We start from the raw sequence: 21,727 nt of genomic DNA, 5'->3' as shown, positions 1-21,727 counted from the left end.
GACCTTCTTCAACACTTACAACTACTCTAGTCTTGGCTCCAACCCTTCAACTTCCCCACCAGTGTAGCCATCACCCCTACATCCTGACCTTCACTTCTATTTTTGTCCAGCCCCTACACCTCTCTCCGCCCTTCTCTGCAAATGTCCTGACTTCAGCTCTCCTACCCCACTTCTCCATTCCTGGGTATGCTTGTGCACAACGGTCATGACTGGCATGGTCACGTGAAGCCCTGACTATCCCTCAGAGCAGGCTGCTAGTGGTGTCAGCGTATGTATAATTGTGAGAGGGAGCTTGGTGTGGAAAGAGGACCACAGACAATCAGTGTGAGACCACAGAACTCATTTTAATATGTGGGGGCATGAATACATCTGATCTGTACCTACCAGTCTCCAGAACTGAACAGCTAGGACAGCGACTCTTAAACTGTGCACCACCGAGCACTTATAGATAATTCAAAGACCTTCTGTCTCAGTGCGTAAGCCTTTCTCTCCCTCTCACTTTCTCCTTTCCCCATTTATTTTGAATTAAGTATAATTATTACATGTGGATACTAAAACATATGACTGATTTTGATTTCTCTTACTGCTGGCAGAGCTCCACTGAATGATGTACCCATCTGCTTTGCAATCACTTTATGCAAAACGTACTTTTCCATAAGTTAGCAGTTATAAACATGCTTCTCCCATCCCAAGCTTCTTGCCCAGTTCCTGTCATCTTAGCAGGGTGATTCATGATTATATCTGATCTTAGAACCTGAAATGCTTATATTTGTGTATGTTACGGGAGGAACACTTTGGTTGGTTGATTTCCTTTGGTGTACTCTGCTGTCAGAAGGAACAATAAACTACAGCTGTGATTATGGCAGATTTCATAAAACCAAGCAGGCTTGAGCCTGCCAGGAAGAAAACCAAGGGGCTCCAAGATATGGCATTGACTCAGTAGGTGGTTCTCTTTGTTGAGAATCATTTCTGAATCAGTGTTGCATGGCACTGTGTTACCAGATGTGTTGTGAAAGACAAATTAATGGAGCCCCTCAGTGCTCATGATGTTTAAGATTTAAGCATTTTTTGTAGAAAAAGGACGTTGGCTTGTGTCCCACCCAAACTCCGGTATGGGTGATTAGAGTATTCTTGATTTCCTAGGTGAAATCCTGCCACCTCCCACCGAAATCAATTGGAGTCTTGCTACCAGAGTCAGTGGAGCAAAGATTTCACTCTTCTGTCTCCAAAATGTTACTTCTACAGGTCTAGTGGATTCAGATAACATTTAACCTCTGTAAATGTTCCATATGGAAATAATTACGAGTCAAATACTGCAAAATTGTCTTAATGTGCATGACAAAAGACATTTTTCTTCCTTACATTTGATCCCCCTTGATGGATCCTCTATATTATTTACAATTTCTATTTCACTTTTATATGAAGGATAGGTAAATGTCTGAATATGAGCCCGAATCTAGTGAGTTCTACCAGAACTGTCAAAAATTTGTTGTTGGATTTAATTTCCTGAAATGGATCTTTGTCTCGTATTTGTTTTGTTTGCTGATGTTATGGTGGTTTTTAGAAGTCATGAACCCCACTGTGCTAGGCATTGTACAGACAGAACACAAAGACAGTCCTTGTTCCAAAAAGGTTATTTTTGTTCAGCCCAGAAGAACGATTTGTAAGACAAATGTGATTTTATGGGTTTTATCTGGGGGGGAAAAAAGTTAAAAGAATAACACGTAACTCCCTTCTTTTCTGCATACACCCCAATGTATGCCCTGTGGGATAGGGAGATCTGTGTTCTGTAACCTAATAGACATATTCTGAACCATGTTCTTTGGACTCTTGTCACACTTTTCTAACATTATAGAGTTAATGCCCTATGCAGTTTCTACAAGGAATTCCAGATGGTGAAATTCCATTGCTTTTCAGACCATTCTCACTGGCTCCGTACCACTCTGAAACAGCATGTCACCATGTGGAAGATCTCAAAGAACTGACAAGCTAGATTAAACCAGTTGGTAAAGTGCTAGGAAGTCCAAAAAACATAGTGACAGTCTTCCCATTGGAGAGTCCTTCTCCATAAATGTCACATGCTAACAATCTGGAGAGTGCAACAATGTAAAGATTAAAATATCATGGATGTGGGCTTTAATCCATCTAGCCTAGTGATGGGCAGCCTGTGGCCTATTGGGGTTCCACCTGCAGCTCATGCACTCCCTCTCTACACCCTTCTCCTCATGCCTGCCATGCACTGGGGCACTGGAGCCCCACACTCCTCCCTTTCCCTTCGAGCCCTGTCAGAGTGCTGTGAATTGACTGATTCACAGCATTCAAGCTCTGGAAGGGAGGGGTAGCAGCAGGATCAGACCAAGGATCACCCGATTCATGGCACTCTGAAAGGGCTGCATGGGAGAGGGCAGGGAGTAGGTAAGTGCGGGACTCCAGTGCCCCAGTATGTGACAGGTTTGGGGAAAGTGGGCAAAGAAGGGGCACGCAGGCTTCAGGTGGAACCCCAATAGGCCACAGACCCTGATTGTCCACAACCAGATTTCAATCTTGCTGGCCACTGAGATGACGGAGGGCCACTCACTAGTCTTGGTTGCCCATCGCTGTTCTAGCCTGAAATCTCAAAATAAAATCCAGTTGAAATCAACTCATTCACCTTCTTTTGATGCCAAACCATAATTACCAAGTGACTTTGATACCAAACTGTAAATTATCCGAGGTTCACTCAGAACTCAGCCCAAGGATCACTCCCAGAGCTCTCAAACCTTTCAACAAACCTGACCCGACTGTTGAGTTTCTACCAGATTCCTGAGTTTCTGAACATTTTGCCTGGGTAGCTTGCTCGGGAAGTGGCCCACCCACCGATAGCAGCATCACCATTGCAACACTAAGAGCAACAAGATGCCGAATGGTGTGAATGATTTTTCTTTTTCCCTTGACCCAACTCAGACTGTAGAAGCATTTTTTCAGTTGCTCTTAAAAAGCATCAGCTTACAGACAACAATTTAAAAACCTTGAGGCTGGCAGAACAGTTTCATTCTGAAACGCTGCTGCTTGGAACTCCAACCAACAACTGCCTTTTAAAAGTCCTTGAACAGGTTCGTATATTAAGTAAAGTAGAATAAACCTTGCTTTACTCCCAGCTGCTGTTTCAAAGACTAGGGAAATATCAGAAGCTAATTACTGTTGTTAAGCTTTGCCTTGATCACAGAACTGTACAGATGCTTTCACTTGAGTTGCTATACACAGTGCAGCCTCCGAGTAGTCTCGGAAAGGGCTGCTGCTTCAATTGTTGTGTTTTTAGTGCCTAATCCATCCTACACTGAAATCAGTGGAAAGACTTCACCTCTGTGTATGTACACTCTCTCTTTCAAAAAACAAAAAACTTTGCTGTTGGTGGATCATTGCAGTGTAGTAATTAAAGATTGTTTTGGGTTGTTGTTTCTTGAGAAAAATATACATTTGAAATTCATATCAGCTGTAGTTTTATTTCCAGATTTCATATATATTTGTTCAGAAATAAATTACAAAATTGAGTTATTTTGCTAATTTTGTTAGCTTTGATAAAAACAATATAACCATAAATAAAAATATATAAAGCCAAATCTAAATTTATAAATAGGCCCTACAAATTCAGTAAGAACAATTTGCACTTACTATAAAATGCAAAGTAACTTTTATCTGCACGTCTCAAAACATTTTTACTAACATCAATTAAGAGTTATAGCACTACTCTAACCTTTATAAACATAATTAGCCCCATTTTATAGATGAAAAACTGAGGCACAGAGAGACAATGTAAATTCCTTAAGGTTGGTCAGTCATTCAGTGGCAGACCCACTCTAAACGCCTTTTCTAACCACTTAGAATATGCTCCACATCTGCCCTTACAAAATCACGACGCAAAAGTAGGGTAAATAACGTGGTCACAATTTGACCCATTCATGGTAAAAGTATGTGATGTCAGAATCACCATCAGCAGCTCCATCTCAGAGTGTGTAATACAATATTTAGCTATCTCTGAGAAGTAACGGGATGCATCTGGCCAAGTTTCTACTTTTTGGCAAATTAATACCATTTCAGAAAATTATTCCATTTCTGGGTGAGACTGTGTTATCTGTGCTATGGAACATTTATGATGTCTGCAGTCAGAATAGCGTGTTGTGGTTCAGTTGGCTCGACCCATCATGAAAACCATGACTCTTGTAGGTTAAAAGATACAGGATCAGATTTGGCTCCCAGTTACAAGAGTCCAACCCCAATGGGACTCAGTGTGGCTACATATCAATGTAGGGCTCAGTTCCTCATCTGCAAAGTGGAACTAACAGTACTTCTCTACCCACCATGAAGTGAAGGGAACTATCGAAGTAGCATCAGAATAGCTCAGTAAAGTAGGCTGTATGTAAATCAACTGTGGTGAATGTTGCTTTCTTGTCACCCAGTCACTAACTCTTGTTAGTCTCCTTTAAAGTCATGAGCAAAAGTTCTCTGTCTTACCAATACAGGACCCATTCAGCTCCAAAGAAGAATGCAGTGAGTGTACAGTATTGAGAAAAATAAGACCCTTATGAAAGAAGGGTACAGGTGTGCACTGCTCTCTAATGGGGAGATTCAGAATTGCTCACGTATGTCCCACAGGCCTATATGGCTAACAGCTAGAGGAGATTCATGTCAATGGAACTGCAGTTGTTTACTGCAAGTGTTAAAGTTGGCTTCTGGCCTTTTGCTTCAATCACCCAGGCCAAAAGTATTTCAGATGCTAGCAAACCTGTTGCTGCCTGAGGGAATGGAATCTGTTACTCTGGCCAAACAAGAAGGAGTCCTATGGGACCTTGGAGACTAACAGATGTGTTACTCTGACCAGTTAAGGAAGGGTGCTGATGAGCTACATAGGAAGCTCTCTAGCCCTCTTTCAGAGGGATGGCTTTTATGCTGTGGTACCTTGCAGAAAGTGGAGGCTATCACAGGGGAAATTGGGATGATTCTCGCGGTTCTGCCAGGCACTCGGTACCCTCCAGTGGTGAAAAACAAACACACTGCTAAATTAACAGGAAACATACATTATAAGTGCTATTGCTGTGTATTAAGGGCCTGATCGCAAACTCATTTATATCAATGGATTACCCGCACAGATATCAGTAGACTGTGGATAAGCCTCAGGGTCTTAATTCCATTCTCATCTCCCACTTAACAAGCATACCCCTCTCCCAGCAAGTGAAAGAATTAGACCCTAAATATTTTGCCCTATAATACTACCATCCTTTGCGGGCAGATATGAGGGACTTTCCCTAGTGAATTAATCATTTTTAGTTCCATCTGTCCATGACAACTGCCAAGCCATAACCTGAAAAGCTGAGGAAAATGTGCTTGATTTTCCTGCCCAGCTTCAATCATTTTACAAAGTCTTTATTTATAATTAAAATCAACCAACTTTCAGTTGAAACCGTTGTGGGAGGGGGGGAAAGGGGGATCTGCACCAAAAGCTTTTTCTGCTCTGCCTGTTTTATTAATGTAACTGCCAGTTTCTGTTTCCACCTTCATAGAGTTATGTGCTCCATTTGAAACTTTTAACAAATCAGCCCATTTTCCTTTTCCCACTGCTGTAAATTCAATCCATATGCCTTAAAATGTCCTTTCATAGGATTAATATAGAAAAAGGAAGTGGACTCATGCTGTATAGGGGGGCTGCGGTGTAGTGAGAGAGTACTCCCAGTTTGCATATGTTGTTTCTATTAATTCTTAGAACTTGAGCTTCCTAATTATTCAGATTAGAGTCCATTGGCAGGGTTTTCTGCATTAGCGAACAGTGATGTACAGTGCAGAAACACAGCAGGATAAATCATTCCCTTATCCTCAGAATGGCCAGGAAGTTCTTGATGCAAGCACTAGCTGTGCCACTGAGCAGGATGTGGAAGAGGATGTACCCTGCTGAATGGGAGGGGGAGGAAGAGATCAATTCTGCATAAAGATCTCAAACGAAAATATCAAGACAAAACAACAAAGATCTCCTAACATGGTACAGGTTAATTGGGAATTACCTGCTTAGTGGGGAGGCATGGGACTGACCTAGGAAGTGGCTACAGATTTAGAATGACATACTCTCCACACCTAGGACTGGAACAGTAAGAGTGTTGCATGTCAGGACTGAAAAGCATTAGCAGAGATGGGTCAGGACAAAAGACTGCATAGCTTAGGGTGCCACAGATCAAGATTAAGGTAAATTGGCAGAGAAGTATGTGGGGTCCCAGGTCCGGAATAGCAAGGAATTCAGCAGGTCCGGGATGAGAGACATTGATGAAGTTCCAGAAGGATAGCCGTATTAGCCTGCGTCGGTAAAAACAATGAGGAACCCTGTGGCACCTTAAAGACCAACAGATTAATTTCTTAATCTTTAGGGCACCACAGGGCTCCTCATTGTTATTGGTGGAATTGTGTGATGGATCCAAGGAGTAGAATTATAGCAGCTGCTGAACATCTGGATTCCAGTGCAGTGACTGACCTGCCTGAGTGAGCTCGCTCAATGCCAGCTGACATTATGGCAGTCTGTAAACAGTACCCATCCCCTTCGTGTCCAGTCCTACCAACTCTCACCCAATTTGGCTCTGTTTTGTTGTACACCAAGGAAAAATTGTGAAGTGATAAAGGAGTTTGTGTGTTCTGATCATCACTACGTTATTGACCCAACTAGTTGTTTTACATACATCAGTGCTCTTGTAAAGAAAGTGAAATGTTTTTAGAAACATTCCTAGCAAACACACAGAGAGAGAGACAGACAGAGAGAGAGAGGTTTTCCTTAATTTAGGTCATTTGTAGAAATGCAAATAAATGCTTTTATGGGCCAGTTTTTTTTTTCAAAATCAGTTTCCAACCTCCCAAAATTAATCTTATATGCCCAAATTCTCTCTCACGTAAAAAATATAAATGTGTGCATTCAAAACTGCCTGCTGTCAGATGCCCAAAGGAGATGAGATGAGAATCTTCAGTTTCCATTCACCTCAGCTGGACTTGGCTGTTATGCTCAACAATCCTAAAAATCAGGTAGTTGCATCCAGCAATCTGACGACACCTCTGTAAGATCACCCTGTAGGCACTCACCCACATTTTGGCATATACTGTTTTAGGGTATGTCTACACAGCCAAATAAATAAATGACCAGGGCAGTGAGCCTGGGCCAACTGACTTGGGCTTGCGCTGGAGGGGCTACGATTAGCACGGCAGACACTCAGCCGAGAGCCTGAACTCTGAAACCCACCAAGGAGGGAGGGCTTTGGAGCCCAATTCCAAGGCTACGCCTACACTGCAGGGTTTTTGCGCAAGAAGTCTTTTGCGGAAGAGTTCTTACTCAAAAGCACCTTGCTCAAAAGCACGTTCACACCTCAAAGCGCATCGCTTTTGCGCAAGAGAGCATCCACACTGCCACTTGTGCAAGAAAGTTCTGATAGCCATTTGCAGAATGGTCATCAGAGCGCCTGTGCTTTTTTGGATAGGCTCTATTTGTGCCAGAAACCCCTGTGGAGCATCCACACGTGCCTTTTTGCGCAAGAACTGTAGCACAAAAAGGAGTTATGCCTCGTAGAAGAAGGCTTACCTACACTGCAAAAAGCGCTCTGTTCAGTCGTTTTACTGTTGATTTACTTGCACAAAAGTGCACTTGAGGTATGGACGCTCCACAGGTTTTTGCGCAAAAATCCTGCAGTGTAGACATAGCCCAAATGTCTACACTACTACATTTGGCTGTGACGCAAGCTAGAGTCCATTGATCTAAGCTCTGAGAATTGCTGCTGTGGGGTTTTTTGTTTCATTTTGTTCTACTGAGTAGATAATCTTTAAAGGCTCCTTTAGACTCCCCAAAGCTTTTGTTGTAATTTTACAGTAAAATAATTTTACAAACTCTTTGTTTCCAGCGTTTACAGGCTGCAAACAATCCGCATTTGCTTCCCAGAGCCCAGCTTCTCTGCTTCTGCCAATCAACAGCACTAATTGCTTCCAAAGGTCTTCTGAGCACCGTGGCTGAGTGAGCAGCATGCACTGTGTTCCCCAGTCACCACTACAAACAGAAGACTGTTCTTTCAGTAGATCCATCCCTGCTAGGGTGGAGGACTGTTCCTCTACCCCGGTGATTTCATTTGTAACAGGTTCTCTGCTCTCCCCAGGTGTGCTGTCTCTGCCTGCCTACTTCAGCCCTTACAATGATGGCTCCATAAGCAGTGATGGACGGGCTGATGCTTATGCCCAGCTGGAGCTCCGAACTTTGGAACAGTCTCTCTTGGCGACTTGTGTTGGAAGCATCTCAGAACTAAGTGAGTTTCAGCTGTAACTGATCATTTGTTTAAACAAGCTAAGAGGCCTGCGGCTATTGAAGTCAGTGGCAGTTTTGTCATTGGCTTCAGCATGGACTGCATTGGTCCCATGTTATATACAATTTTATTGTTTCAGGATGCTGCTTGTGGAAATCAGATTATGCCATTAGGATTTTTTTCCTTAGATTATGCCTAAAATGTCCCTCTTCCTGAATCTAATTCTTTGTCTTAGTGACTTTAGTGCCAGCAGAGGTGCAATTAGGGGGCATGCAGGATATGCTATGCATGCGTACCCATGGCCACAAGGGGTCCAAATCCAGAGATGAAAGCGAGGGCACCCTAGTGCGGCACTGTGACAAATAGAAGCTGGTGGGCTGGGGCACTCGGCTGCAGCTGTTCCCAGCTGGGCTCTTGGGGCTTCCCTGTGGACTGCCTTGCTAAGCAACAGGTGCCTCCCCCAAAGCTGGGGCTGCCCCAATCCCTATACTCTGCCCTCCTGTGTGCCCTTGGGGAGAAGGGAGGGGAGTGTTTGCAGCCACGTGTACCCAGCATTCTGCTGCTCTTCCCTTTCCCTGACTATCAGGGAGTGAGTGGAGAGTGCACAGCTAGCGTGCCTTCCTCTCGTTTCCTGATGCCCAGGGGGGCTGCGGTGTAGCGAGGGGCAGAGGAGACTCCACAGGAGCTGTGCACTTCCCTTCGCTCCCTGATTGTCAGAGGAAGAGCAGCGGTGACCCAGTATATGTGGCTGCAGCCCCTCTGCCACTACCCTCCCTAAATGGTGAACGTGCCTCCTCGCACTGACTCCTACCCTCTCCAGCCCCCTGCCCTGAACCTCCCCACCCTCTACCCCCTGCCCTTATTTCTGAGCCACCCAAACCTCCCTACTTTTGAGCACCCCCACACCCTCAGCTCCCTGCTCAAATTCCTGCATCCCCCACATCCTCCCTGCCCTGAGCTGCCCATCCCCAATCCCCTGCCCTTATTTCTGAACCCCACAAACTCCCCTGCCCTGATTCCTGCACCACACATCACCCCTTCCCTGGGCTGCCATCCCCAACCCGCTGCCCTTATTCCTGAGCTTCCCAACACACTCTAACTCTCTACCATGAGCGCTAAGGATGTTAAGTATTGGGTAATTGAATAATCGAATAGTCGATGTGTGGAGCCCAGGGTCAGCTGGGGACACCCCATCTACCTACTTTCCCGGTATCCCTTCTAATTCACCTTCTAATAGTCATGCACTAGTAATGTTTGGGTGGCAGATAACATCAGAGGAAAGCTTATTTTTGGTTTTTAATTGAAAATAGAAAAAGGGGGAGGGGAGAAATTCTGAGACTGTGTCTGATATATGAAATTTGGTAAATCTTTTCTTTTGTTGACAAATCCCAGATTTTGGGCCTAAACTTTGTTTTCCTGACCTGGGTTCCATTGCTGGCACCATTGTTCCAGTCCCCATCATCTGAATGCTAATGGATTTCAGGGCCCAGCCAGGCCCAGAGCTTGTGGTTTCACTATTTATTTTGCAACTCGCCTTAATTTGAAGTTTTTCAGATTCTTTCAACACACCTCTATTTATGCTGGAACACAAGGGAGCATTTGTAGCATGGGTCCATGATTGAATGTGGCTTCCTTTCTTTCTTTCCTAGTCCCTGCCTTGGCCAGCTGAGTCATTACTAGTGAATGGATCTCCTGATATAGCCAGTCACCTACTGATTTTAAAATATGGTTTAGAGGTTTCCAGAGAAGTAGGGTGGCGTGGGGGGAGGGGTGTTATTCTTTGCTGAAAATTTGAATTCCAGATGCATTTCTTTTCTGTTCATGCAGGATTCCAGGTTAGCACTGATGCTAGAAGATGCATATTCTTGTAAGAATTTCTGGATCTTAGAGAGATATTCAGGAGCTGCAGAAATGGAAAGGCAGAGACATTAGGGTTTTTTTCCCCTCTCTGCAGTCTACTTGTAAAATGAATTTACTATGCAATGAATGAGTGGCTCAGCATCACATTGCAAAATGAGGTTTTAACACCCCATTGATCTGACTCAGTAATAATTGCATAATGCTTGGACATACAGTAGTCCTATGTTTTCCCTGGCCTGAGTAATATCAGTCTTTAAAGCATTCATCTTTAAAGCATTCAGCTGGAGGCATCTTAGTAATCTTTAGTAAACTCGGTCTTTTTGTGAGATCTAAGTGGATTTAGCATAATCCTAAAAACTGCACTTGGAGTCGGGGGGGGAAGGGGTGTGGGGAGGGATGTGTGAATTCACAGTTTGTGTGGCTACGCTCAAGGTGCCATTTCAGGCCTAACTTGATGTTAGTGGCTATTTAAATTCCATACTTTCCCAGCATTGTGCCCATAGAGCACAATGGGGGAACATTTCCTGTGAGGATTTTAGTGGACTATAGAACATAAAGCAACAGGAGAGTCCCAGGGAAAAATAGATCCTGTGCATGTAGAGAATCCTATAGTACTGATTCAGACTACTGCTGTGGGAATTCCACTACTGTAAATTATAACATTTACAGGTTGACAAGGGTTCAGAATCCCTGAGCACTGAAGAGCTCAGGGGGCACTGGATGCTTTCGCCATGGGTTGAGACCTTTATGAGGATCAGGGAGAGACTTCCAACATGTCTGTGAAAATCAGAGTGACAGAAATATAAGGACTGCCCCTTTAATAAGGAAAAGCGACGAGGAGTCCTGTGGCACCTTATAGACTAACTGAAGTGTAGGAGCATAAGCTTTCGTGGGCAAAGACCCACTTCGTCAGATGCATGTAGTGGAAATTTCCAGAGGCAAACTGCCTCTGGAAATTTCCACTACATGCATCTGACGAAGTGGGCAAAGACCCACTTCGTCAGATGCATGTAGTGGAAATTTCCAGAGGCAAACTGCCTCTGGAAATTTCCACTACATGCATCTGACGAAGTGGGTCTTTGTCCCACGAAAGCTTATGCTCCTACACTTCAGTTAGTCTATAAGGTGCCACAGGACTCCTCGTCGCTTTTGCAGATTCAGACTAACACGGCTACCCCTCTGATATTTAATAAGGAAGAGGCTTTTGTCACTCTTTGGAAGCAGTCTGCAGCTAGAGAGCAGTGAGGAAGATGAGAGAAGCAGACAGCAACAAGAAGGGACTTTCAATTAGGACAGCGTCTTTCTCTGTCATAAGAACTTGGGCAGACAGTTGGGACTTGAAGGCTAGTTATATGGGATTAGATGGCTCCAATGCAGGGAACTGATCTAGCCATATAACATACAGTGCAGAGGGAGAACCAAAACAAGCAAGGGATATGGCATGCTACCTCTGTCCCCTTTCATAAATTGTTTTCCCAACCCAGTACTTATCTAGGATCATACACAGTGTTCTTTATTAGCCACAGGCAGGCAAGAAGCCCAGAGATATGGCTTCACAAGAAAAGATAAAAAAGAAAGCGCATTAAAATAGCAAAGCCATTACTTTGATCTCCTGATTACCGACAAGTTTAACAATGTAAATAGTAGTTTAATTCCACTATTGTCTGTCTAATATCTGGGAATTTAAAACAAAATTAAATTTCCATTGCTTTTAACTATAAAATAGCAGCTCTGGCACCCGCCTATTGACTTGGTGGGTAAATAATAATTATGCACAAAGAAAGAGTCTCTTGGTTGCCAGTGAATTTATTTAGTTGAGAAAATGAGCATATGAGTCTAGACAAACATTCAGAAATGATTCTCCTGTTCCCGTTTGTGCAGGTGACTTGGTATCACGAGCAATGCACCACATGCAATGCTTGAATAATACCTTCCGTCCTGGCATGAGCCCTAGCCGTCAAACCAGGCAACAGCAGCCCATCACCTGGTCCCCTGATGCCCTCCATACCCTTTACTACTTCCTACGCTGTCCTCAGATGGAGTCCATGGAGAACCCCAACCTGGATCCACCAAGGATGATCCTGAATAATGAAAGGTAAGGAAGTTACCCAGTTAAGGAACTGTTAGGAGTAAGGAAATCAGGCCAACAAGGCCTCTTTTTGCAGAACAGCTCTGGTCTTATGGGCAGTTGGTTTTGTAGGATGTGATCTATCAGGCATCCGTTGTTCCTGCTCCCCAGCCAGCGTGTGTCTTTAGCCTGGCCAGTTTTACAAAGTGCTTTCTCAGACAGTCGTTTCGGAGCAAGACATATACTGCATATTGCCAGCGAGGCTTGTCTGGGGACCTTGCCAGGAGTGCATGTGGTTGCCTAAAACAGTAAAGACCGTACCAAAGAAAACGTTACCTTCTCAATACCACTGATGAATGACTGTGGTATAGGAGAGTTGATTGCAGTGGAGACCCTGGTGTAGGGATTTATGACCACCCTTTCTGGGGGCTTTTTTTCAGTTGTTGCTACGTGTCTAGTACATGGGAAACTTACACAAGAAGCCAGTACGCAAATAAAAACACAAAGGGCCACCCTTCCTCATGCAAAGTAGTACCTGACTCTGCAGGTAGTCTCACTGCTAGAGCTGGTTGGAAGTATTCCAATGGAATATTTTTTTCAGTTGGAAAAGGTTGATTTGTCTAAATTGCAATGTTTTGTAAGCGCATATTGATTTTCGACTAAATGCTGACAGAAGCCATGCAGGTTTCTAACACAGACCTACCCAGCAGCCAGGTTTCAAAACCTGCCTGGGTTCCTGCTGGCTTACCACACCCAGTTCTTCAGCACCCCATCTGGCAGGCCGATGGGAAATCAGGGAGCCCAGTTTCTAGGTTTGCGGCTGTTGATCAGCCTGGGCTTGTAGGGCTCCAGTGTTCCTGGTTCCCAGCGTCCCTAGTTTGGGACAGTTCACCAGATGAACTGCTCCACTGATTCTTCAGCAAAACAAAACATTGGCATTCACAAGTAATTTTGAAATTTTGTTTTGTTCCTATATGTATGTATATGTGTATGTATGTACAGGCTGTCCTCGCTATAAGTCCAAGATACGTTCCAAGAAACTTTGACTTATAGCAGAACAACTTAAAATGGGGAATCTTTTTCCCATGGCTGACTTCCATTTGCATTTTTTTTGTGCAACTTAAGAGGTGGGGAACGGGAGGACTTGTAGTGCATCTGTTCCTACAAGTGTCAATGACTTTAGTGTGGAACGGATGTATACCAGGGCGACTTACAGTGAAGCCTGAGATGCTCTTCAATGAGAGACTGCTCTCATTGTATTTATATTTCTGTATTTATATTTCTGAATGTCCCAGGAAGAAGTGTTCCAGTTTGTGGCCAGTTGTACCCAGGACAAGTTAGTGGAGCTTCTGCTGTGTGATTCCTTGTCAGCCTAGCCAAAAGTCAGCCACATGGTATTCCCCTTTGCTTGGAGAGCAGTCTCTCATTGAAGAGCATCTCAGGCTTGCAAGGTGTTAGATTCCAAATCTCATGCCAGGTGGCCACATTCTCCAAAGGAGAACACAGGTCACGTATCAGGCCAAGAGAAAGGAATGATACCAGGGCTTTATTACTGCTGTGGCCACTTATTCCAACACCAATGTCCTCTGCTGACTCCAGAGTCACCCTGGTGCTGAAACAATGAGGAGTTCTGTGGCACTTAAAGACTTACAGATTTATTTGGGCATAAGCTTTAATGGGTAAAATCTACTTTGTCAAAAGCTTACACTGCTGAGTGGCAGCAGATGACCAGGGCCTTGTAGGTCAGCTCTCCAGTGGTTGGTGATGTGGAAACTGATATACTGTAAGTGTAAGTCCTGGGATGAGAAGGTCAAACTGCATGCAGGGCAGTCCCTCTTTTTAGATCCAACCAGGGATTGGTTCCCAGTGAGGATGTTAAATTTCAGTTATCTAACTAATTGTGAGGTCGATACATTTTGTATTAACTACATGACTAGTCCATAAGGACCACTATGCAGAGCTACAGTGGGGGTAGCTCCAGCAGCCGACTCGAGCTAGGCTTTTATTACATTTAAAATGCAGAGGCACAGTGTCCCGGACCAGCGCGAGCTGGACCCGCTCAGTCCTGGCTCTCTCTGAGTCCAGCAGCCCCTGTTTGCAGCAGCCAGGGCTAGCTGTGGGCAGAGGCTGCTTTGCAGCAGCCTCCCCTAACTCCCTGCTGCTTCCCCCCCCTCCCCCCCCGCTGCTGCCTTTCAAGCCAGCTCCCCCCAGCACTGGCTTCACAGTGGCTATCCCCCTTCCCCCCCCCCCCCCCCCCCCCCCCTGTGTCTATCTGAGGCAGCAAAAGGGGGAAGGGAGCGAGTAGTTGATACTCCAGTTGACTACCCAATAAGCTTTTGCTTATTGGGTAGTCGATTACTTGCTTACATCCCTAGTTCCCAGGGAGCAACTCTGCTTTGAGAATGGACTCTTATCATACCCCAAGGCAGAGAGCAAATTCTCCAGCTGTTCACACGGCTCCCTCTCTTCCAAAGCTGTCTCTATATCCAATCTTGCATAATCCAAAACTAACAACCACATAGCACAGCTTCCCATGCGTTACACATCTGCCTGTCCAAAACTTGCTTGCAGGCTAAGAATTTGGAAGATGGTGTGTAATAGCACCACCTAGTGATGCTTGCTGTAGCAATGATAAAAGCATTTTCTGTCAAGTCAGAAATTCCCATTAATTTAACTTACAATTTTTCTTTCAAACTTAAGAACTAAAAAAAAATAACAAATGTAACATCCAATGTAATTTTGAAAGCTAGTGAAATGTCACTTAAATAACACTGACATGGAAAATAGTTTATAAATCAGAACAAATTGGCTTCATGACTCTCTCTCTTCCTTCCACCCATGGGGAATATGGATCAGCCCATTTCATGCATTCCCCCCTCCCATCACCTTCTGGGCTGGTGCCACTGCTAGGCCCCAGTTTTGCAACCTGAGTGTTGCTGTTGATGTCATTGCTGCCGGCCAGGCCTCACTTCTCCAGACCTGATGGTGGTATCAGTGCCAGTGGTCAGGTCCTGGTGGTGGGTGTGGTCCCTCTAAATCTGCTGCAGCTTTTTTCCCAGGCACTGGGAGCAACTGCTTCGAGCAGACTCATAGCAGTATCCATTGCAGATGAGGGGAGGTGTTAAGGTACACCATTTTGTAGCTTCAGGTTTCCAGAACAAAATGCAGAACTGGACAGTCCAGGGGTAGGGAGGGAGGATGATATCAGGTAACTTTATCCAAACAGCTACTGCTATAATTTCAGCCTGAGTGACTATTTTTTAGATTAAGAAAAATGGCAACTAAAGAGAGGACAACTATAAAGTTTCCCTGATAGAGACCATAGAGTGCACATTTCAGTCTGAAAGATGTTCCCTCTTGAAACCACTCACAAGCCTACGTCAAAGGTTCCTTTGCTCATCTGTGCAGAAACTGTTACTATATCCTTGTGCAGCACCAACCGCAATATGTCTGATTAGCATGCTACTACATTATAGGATGATAATTCTTCCTGTACTGATGCCTAATCCTCCCCCAAAAGAAACTACAACCTTAATAAGATCTAATGTGGGAATAGAACAAACTGGAGAGAACTGGATGCTAACTTGTGATGTAAACAGAGGAAATAAGAGAGGAATTCAGCAGATTTTATTTTAAATTGTTTTGACTAGTTAGATAAGGGGAAAAGTTACATGGTTAAAATAGGGAAGGGGATACAAATGTAATAACTGAAAAATGGGCTACATTATTTGTCCTGCCAATGTTAAAAGCTCACACAGAGTTCATCTACACTGCAGTACATATACCCAGTGAAGGTAGGTGATATAAGTTAAATCATGAATGCAGTCCCAGTTTCCCACTTCCTCTCCATAAATACATCCCTTCCGTGACCCCAGAGCTGTGTTAGAGAATGCAATAGCAAAATTTCAATGCGAAGCTATAAGTCTATTTCATTTTTAAATCAATACTAGATGCTGCTGCAACAGAGTTTTGGAATATTTCTACCACTTATTTCAAATCAAGACTTAAAAAAAAATCAAAAGCTTGGCATTAGGGGAACAAAACACATGAGCCTGAAAATACCAGACTGAGCAAATGGCTTCAGATTTTGATGGAACCTAGGTAGTAAGACAAACAGCCAGGTATACCAACAGTGACAAACTTCCAACCCCACTTGGCATCTGTGCCAAAACGTTGTGTTATACCCCATTGATTCCAATCCCTGTTATTTAACATGGCTAGTGGGGTAAATGTTGCTGGGGACACTTTGTACATGAGTCTGTTTATTCATTCCAAATGAAGAGAAAAGGCAGCCGAGGTTACATGTGAGTGTGCCAGGGCGCAGCGTGATAGATGAAGACATTAATTCACCTACTCCAACTTGGCAAAGCTGTGTAGCCAGCCCTTTTATTCTTTATTGAGCTATGCTAAATTGGTTACAAACTCTGCATTGCTCTATTGTGTGCATATGGTCTCTCTGAAATATGCTGTTCATGTGTATTGCAACTCTGGTCAAACCAGGTCAATAATGGTGAAGTGCTTTGCAATTATTTGTGCTGTGGTTCCTGGGTTGTTATATAAAATCTATGTCTTTTTAAAAGAGCCCTAAACTTAGCAAGGAGGAGGATGGTTATTAGAGTTAGAGGCCTAGTTTCAGAGGGGTAGGCATGTTAATTTGTAACTGTAAAAACAAGCAGTCCTGTGGCACCTTAAAGATTAACAAATGTATTAGGTCATGAGTTGTGGTGGATAAAACCCACTTCATCAGGTACCTAGTCTTATAAAGTCTGGCCTCATTTTGAGAAGCCCAGAGGACCTTCCTATTTACATCAGTGGAAATTGTTGTTGCCCACTCAAAGCTCACAACCTATTAGCCATTTGCTTTATCAGATGAGGTCTTTGTCAGTTATGAAGGGGCATCCTGTGAAAATCAAAGCAAAATCAGGGTTGGAAGGACTTTTTAATGATTCCCTCTGACATTGAGGGAATATAAAATTCACTGTCCTAAAACCATCCCTGATGGCTGCTGTCATATATAGGTTCAGAGGGGAAGCCTAGTTCATCTGTAACTGGAAAAACTTAGAAAACTACAAATAGTCTGGTAGCACCTCAGGGTATGTCTACACTACCCTCCTAGTTCGAACTAGGAGGGTAATGTAGGCATACCGCACTTGCAAATGAAGCCTGGGATTTGAATTTCCCGGGCTTCATTTGCATAAGCCGGGCGCTGCCATTTTTAAATCCCGGCTCGTTCGAAACCCGTGCCGCGCGGCTACACGTGGCACAGACTAGGTAGTTAGAACTAGGCTTCCTAGTCCGAACTACCGTTATTCCTTATTCCACTATGAGTAACGGTAGTTCGGACTAGGAAACCTAGTCCAAACTACCTAGTCTGTGCCGCGTGTAGCCGCGCGGCACGGGGTTCGAACGAGCCGGGATTTAAAAATGGCGGCGCCTGGCTTATGCAAATGAAGCCCGGGAAATTCAAATCCCGTGCTTCATTTGCAAGTGCAGTATGCCTACATTACCCTCCTAGTTCGAACTAGGAGGGTAGTGTAGACATACCCTTAGAGACTAACAAAACATGTAGATGGTATCATGAGCTTTTGTGAGCAAGAGGAAGTGGGTTTTGCCCATGAAAGCTCATGATACCATTTACATGTTTTGTTAGCCTTTAAGGTGCTACTAGGCTATTTGTCATGTATAGGCTTTTAGAATGGTGCCCAAAAAATGCTGGGAAAGGACAGAGCTGCTGTCACGGGCAGACTCGGCACCAGGGTGAGTGCAATTCATCCCTCCCTCCCCCTTATCCCACCTTCTGTACTAAATCTGATTTGTCAGTTTAATAATGTGTTCACTTTTTTCATTGTATTCCTTTGGTTTATATGGTCATGCCAATTCTCTTCCAGAATATGATCTGAGGAAGTGGGTCTGGCCCACGAAAGCTCATCACCTAATAAACCATCTTGTTAGTCTTTAAAGTGCTAATAGTTCTGTCTTTTATGTGCATGTAAGGCACTGTGAGAATGCACATATAAAGGGGAAGTGCAATGTGTGTGTGAGAATCCCCATGCAAGTGGCCTGCACACTTAGGCCACCTCTATTCGCACCTCCATGTCCATGGTAACTCCTTTAGGGCCAGACTGATAAGACTAAAAGTGGTGGTGATAAATAAAGGAGTAGAGATAGTGAGGGCCAAGTGGCAGTGAGAGACACATAGGAGCCTCCTATTTAGGGCTCCAGTGTATATTTGTACATTGAAACCCTAGAAAGCTTATTGGCTGGTGATGAGGCCCTGTGGTGTTCAGATTCCTGTCTGAAGAGGTTGTGTGTGGGGAGGCGGGGGGAGTGGGAGGGAGGCAAGCATCAATACGTAAAAAGCCTTGGAACACTGTCCCTGTCGAAAACAGCATGCTTTTTACATGACTGAACCCCATCTTGGCCTCATGCTCTGCCCATGCTGCTCTGTTAGCTTCACTGTGCTAAAGGTGGCACCTGGGGAAGTGTTTTGCAATCTGCAAAGAGCTGTGTCTGTGAAATATGGCAAATCCACTATCTAGACCAGACTAACAGGGCTGCATCTCTTTCACTATTCCACTAGGCAAGGATCTGAGATGTGAGTAAACCTCTTTGCATAGCAACAAACCTCAGACTGCCTGAGGGCATCAGAGCTCAGAGTGTCGCAGCAGAACACCTCTACCTTAGTCATCCGCAAAAAAAAGAGCATGCCTGGAGCACTGATATGGCTTGGGTTTCGCAAAGATTACACAGCAGGCAACATATTTTCATAGTGTGAAGAACAAACCGCTCCCTCCCCATGCTCCTGTGAAGGTGGTTTCCCACTGCTGATGTCCGTACGGCTCTGAGTGTCCATAGCCTTTGATTGCCAGAATCTGGGAATGGACAACAGGGGATGGATCACTCAGTGATTGTCTCTTCTCTTCATTCCCTCTGGAGGACCTGACATTGGCCACTTCAGAAAACAAAGTACTCAATTAGATGGGCCATTGGTCTGACTCAGTGTGATTGTTCTTGTGTTCTTACATTTTTACTAAGTATCAGAGGGGTAGCCGTGTTAGTCTGGATCTGCAAAAGCGACAAGGAGTCTTGTAGCACCTTATAGACTAACAGATGTTTTGGAGCATAAGCTTTTGTGGGCAAAGACCCACTTCGTCAGATGCATCTGACAAAGTGGGTCTTTGCTCACAAAAGCTTATGCTCCAATACATCTGTTAGTCTATAAGGTGCTACAAGACTCTTTGTACGTTTTTACTGTGCTTCAGCTTTCCTATTTGGAAAAAAGGTGATATGATACCTTCCCCGCTTTCATAAAAGGTTCTGAGATCCTCTGATGGACTCTAAGATCATAAAACCAAAATACCAAATTTCTGCACTGATCACCTCTTGATAGCATTGCTTTGTAAAGTACTACGGAATACTTAAAAAGAAATCCTAATCTTGTCTTATTGTCACTGTCAGTGGAGCCAGTATTGTCAGAGGTTTATGAACTGTCCAGGTGGCGCATGTGCCATGCTTTACATGCTGCATGCAGAGTGTTATTTTAATCTGAATGGTCTTGAGTATAAAACACTCTGTGTCAGCAGAGCTCACAATCTCTGCACACATTTGAATCTCTCAGTAAAAGATTTGTTCCAGAGCTGATGGAGAAGGCCTCTTTCAGCCAGCAGTAAAAATTCAGGACTTGCCAGCTTGATGGAAACTGACTGTTTCTAGGGCTGGAAAAGCTGTGAGCACTGAAAAAAGTCATCCACGTGTACACAGGGGCCAGGCCATGGGAACAAGAGAAACTGTGGTTCTGACTGCTGGCCAATGGAGGCCTTCAGAATACTTACCTCAGATTTTGCTGTTCATTCAGAGTGGATGTCTGTGAAGTGACTGCCAACCTAGGTACTATCAATCAAACAATCCCGTCACCCCCATGGCACTGAAACACCTCAGAATGGCTGATGCTCCTTTTGCTTTCAGCTGGGCAGCTGCTCTATGTACCAGGTTCAAAAATGACCTAAGAATTTCCTACTTAAGAGAGGAGCCCTCCCATCTGTTACCTCATTGGCACTAACGGCTATGAACAGCATTCAAGTTTCCATTGCTGAAAGGGCCAAGCTGGGGAAATGTATAGATGTTATTGCCATAGTCTGTTGCCTTTCAATAGACACTGTGGTTTGCCAGACAGCAGAAGAAAGGATGACCGGTTAGGACTAGCTGTTTTTCCTTCTGTACCTTCTGCTGTATGAAGTATGTCCAGCAATGCCTGCCCTGTAACGTGTCTCAGTGGAGAAGCTGGAAGCATGAGGAATGTAGCAATGCTGATGCACTCAGAACTCATAAGAAAGGCATTGACATTCTATGGCACTAGCTGCTCTTGGGGTTAAACGTTGCTTAAATATTGAGACAAATGGCTTCATTTGTTACTAAATAGAGAATTGGACATTTATAATGCAGGAGTCAAAGTTTCACTGGCTGGGAGAGAAACCAGAGATGGGCCTGAGTCATTAAGTCCAGATCCACAACTGAATCGCAGCCCAGGTGCCCCTGAAAGTGATGTTTGCTCAAACGTGGTGGTCAGCCCATGTACAATTTGTCTGTCTTTTATCTGGCTAGCACAGGTAACAATAGTGACGAAGATGCAATGGTATAGACTTCAGAGGCTGGCCAGCAACCCTGGGAGACGCCTAGTGTTCCCAGTAGTAAACATCCTTACTATTGTTGCTAACCTGTACTACTATTGCTAACCTGCGCTAGCTAAAGAAAGAAGTCTTCCCCCACTGGTTAGCATTGCATGTTGAAGTGTTTAATGAGGAACTTACACCATCCTGTGAAGCATCTAGCATTGTACAGAACATGATACAGTGTTCCAGCATGGCTGCTGTCTTAGGATTCCCACCTGGAAAATCTTCTCGTTTTGCTTTGTGAAATCAAAAAAATTAAAAATACTCCTTTCCTTACGCATACCCCTTTCACCTCAGGATGAAGTAAGGGGGTGAAGTGTTTAGGGATAATGTCAAGTAAGCCTCTCAATCTCTTGGTTGGGAGGCCGATGTGCTATTCCTTGTGTAGACATCTAGCCCAGTCATTCCCAACCTTTTTGGGCATATGGACCTCTTTACAATCTATTAAAATTTCATGGACTCTTCCCCCCTCTCCCCCCCTTTCCTGGGGGAGGGAAAAAAAAAGAAAAGTAAGTGGTGGGCCTGATCCTTATTTTTAAACTTTCCACGGACCCCCTGCAGTACCGTCACAGACCACCAGGCCTCCGCAGATCACTGATCTAGACAATAAGAGTGCCACTGCATTTTAAATATTTATGTTTTAGGCTTGATGAAGGTGAAGTTTCACGGCCTGTTATGCAGGTCAGATAGGGTGGTGATAGCAGTCCCTTGCAGCCTTAAAAAAATCTATGAATCGATATTGTTCATTGAACGTCCTCGCTTATTAATGCAGCTTGCCTCAAAGGGATCCTGTCACTTGCCATTGTTGCATGGCAATCCACTGGCAGAACCAGAGAGCG

General features: G+C 44.2%; 1 protein-coding gene and 1 long non-coding RNA gene across 2 annotated transcripts in view; one reads left to right on the top strand and one right to left on the bottom strand.

The window, feature by feature from the left end:
• ABTB2 (ankyrin repeat and BTB domain containing 2) overlaps positions 1-21,727 on the top strand; it is a 206,360-nt gene that overhangs the window by 128,752 nt on the left and 55,881 nt on the right. The window contains exons 2-3 of the mRNA XM_006124451.5: positions 8,148-8,294; positions 12,033-12,246. Of these exons, the coding sequence (XP_006124513.2) occupies positions 8,148-8,294; positions 12,033-12,246 (361 nt within the window). The remainder of the gene's footprint in view (positions 1-8,147; positions 8,295-12,032; positions 12,247-21,727) is intronic.
• Positions 9,291-21,727, bottom strand: part of LOC142829158 (uncharacterized) — a 32,896-nt gene continuing 20,459 nt past the window's right edge. Inside the window, exon 3 of the long non-coding RNA XR_012903512.2 lies at positions 9,291-10,194. This is a non-coding gene — a long non-coding RNA (uncharacterized LOC142829158). The remainder of the gene's footprint in view (positions 10,195-21,727) is intronic.

This window comes from Pelodiscus sinensis, chromosome 5 (assembly GCF_052426305.1).
Source record: "Pelodiscus sinensis isolate ZL-2025 chromosome 5, ASM5242630v1, whole genome shotgun sequence".
NCBI classification, from domain to species: domain Eukaryota; kingdom Metazoa; phylum Chordata; order Testudines; family Trionychidae; genus Pelodiscus; species Pelodiscus sinensis.
This window is presented reverse-complemented; position numbering and strand designations above follow the sequence as displayed.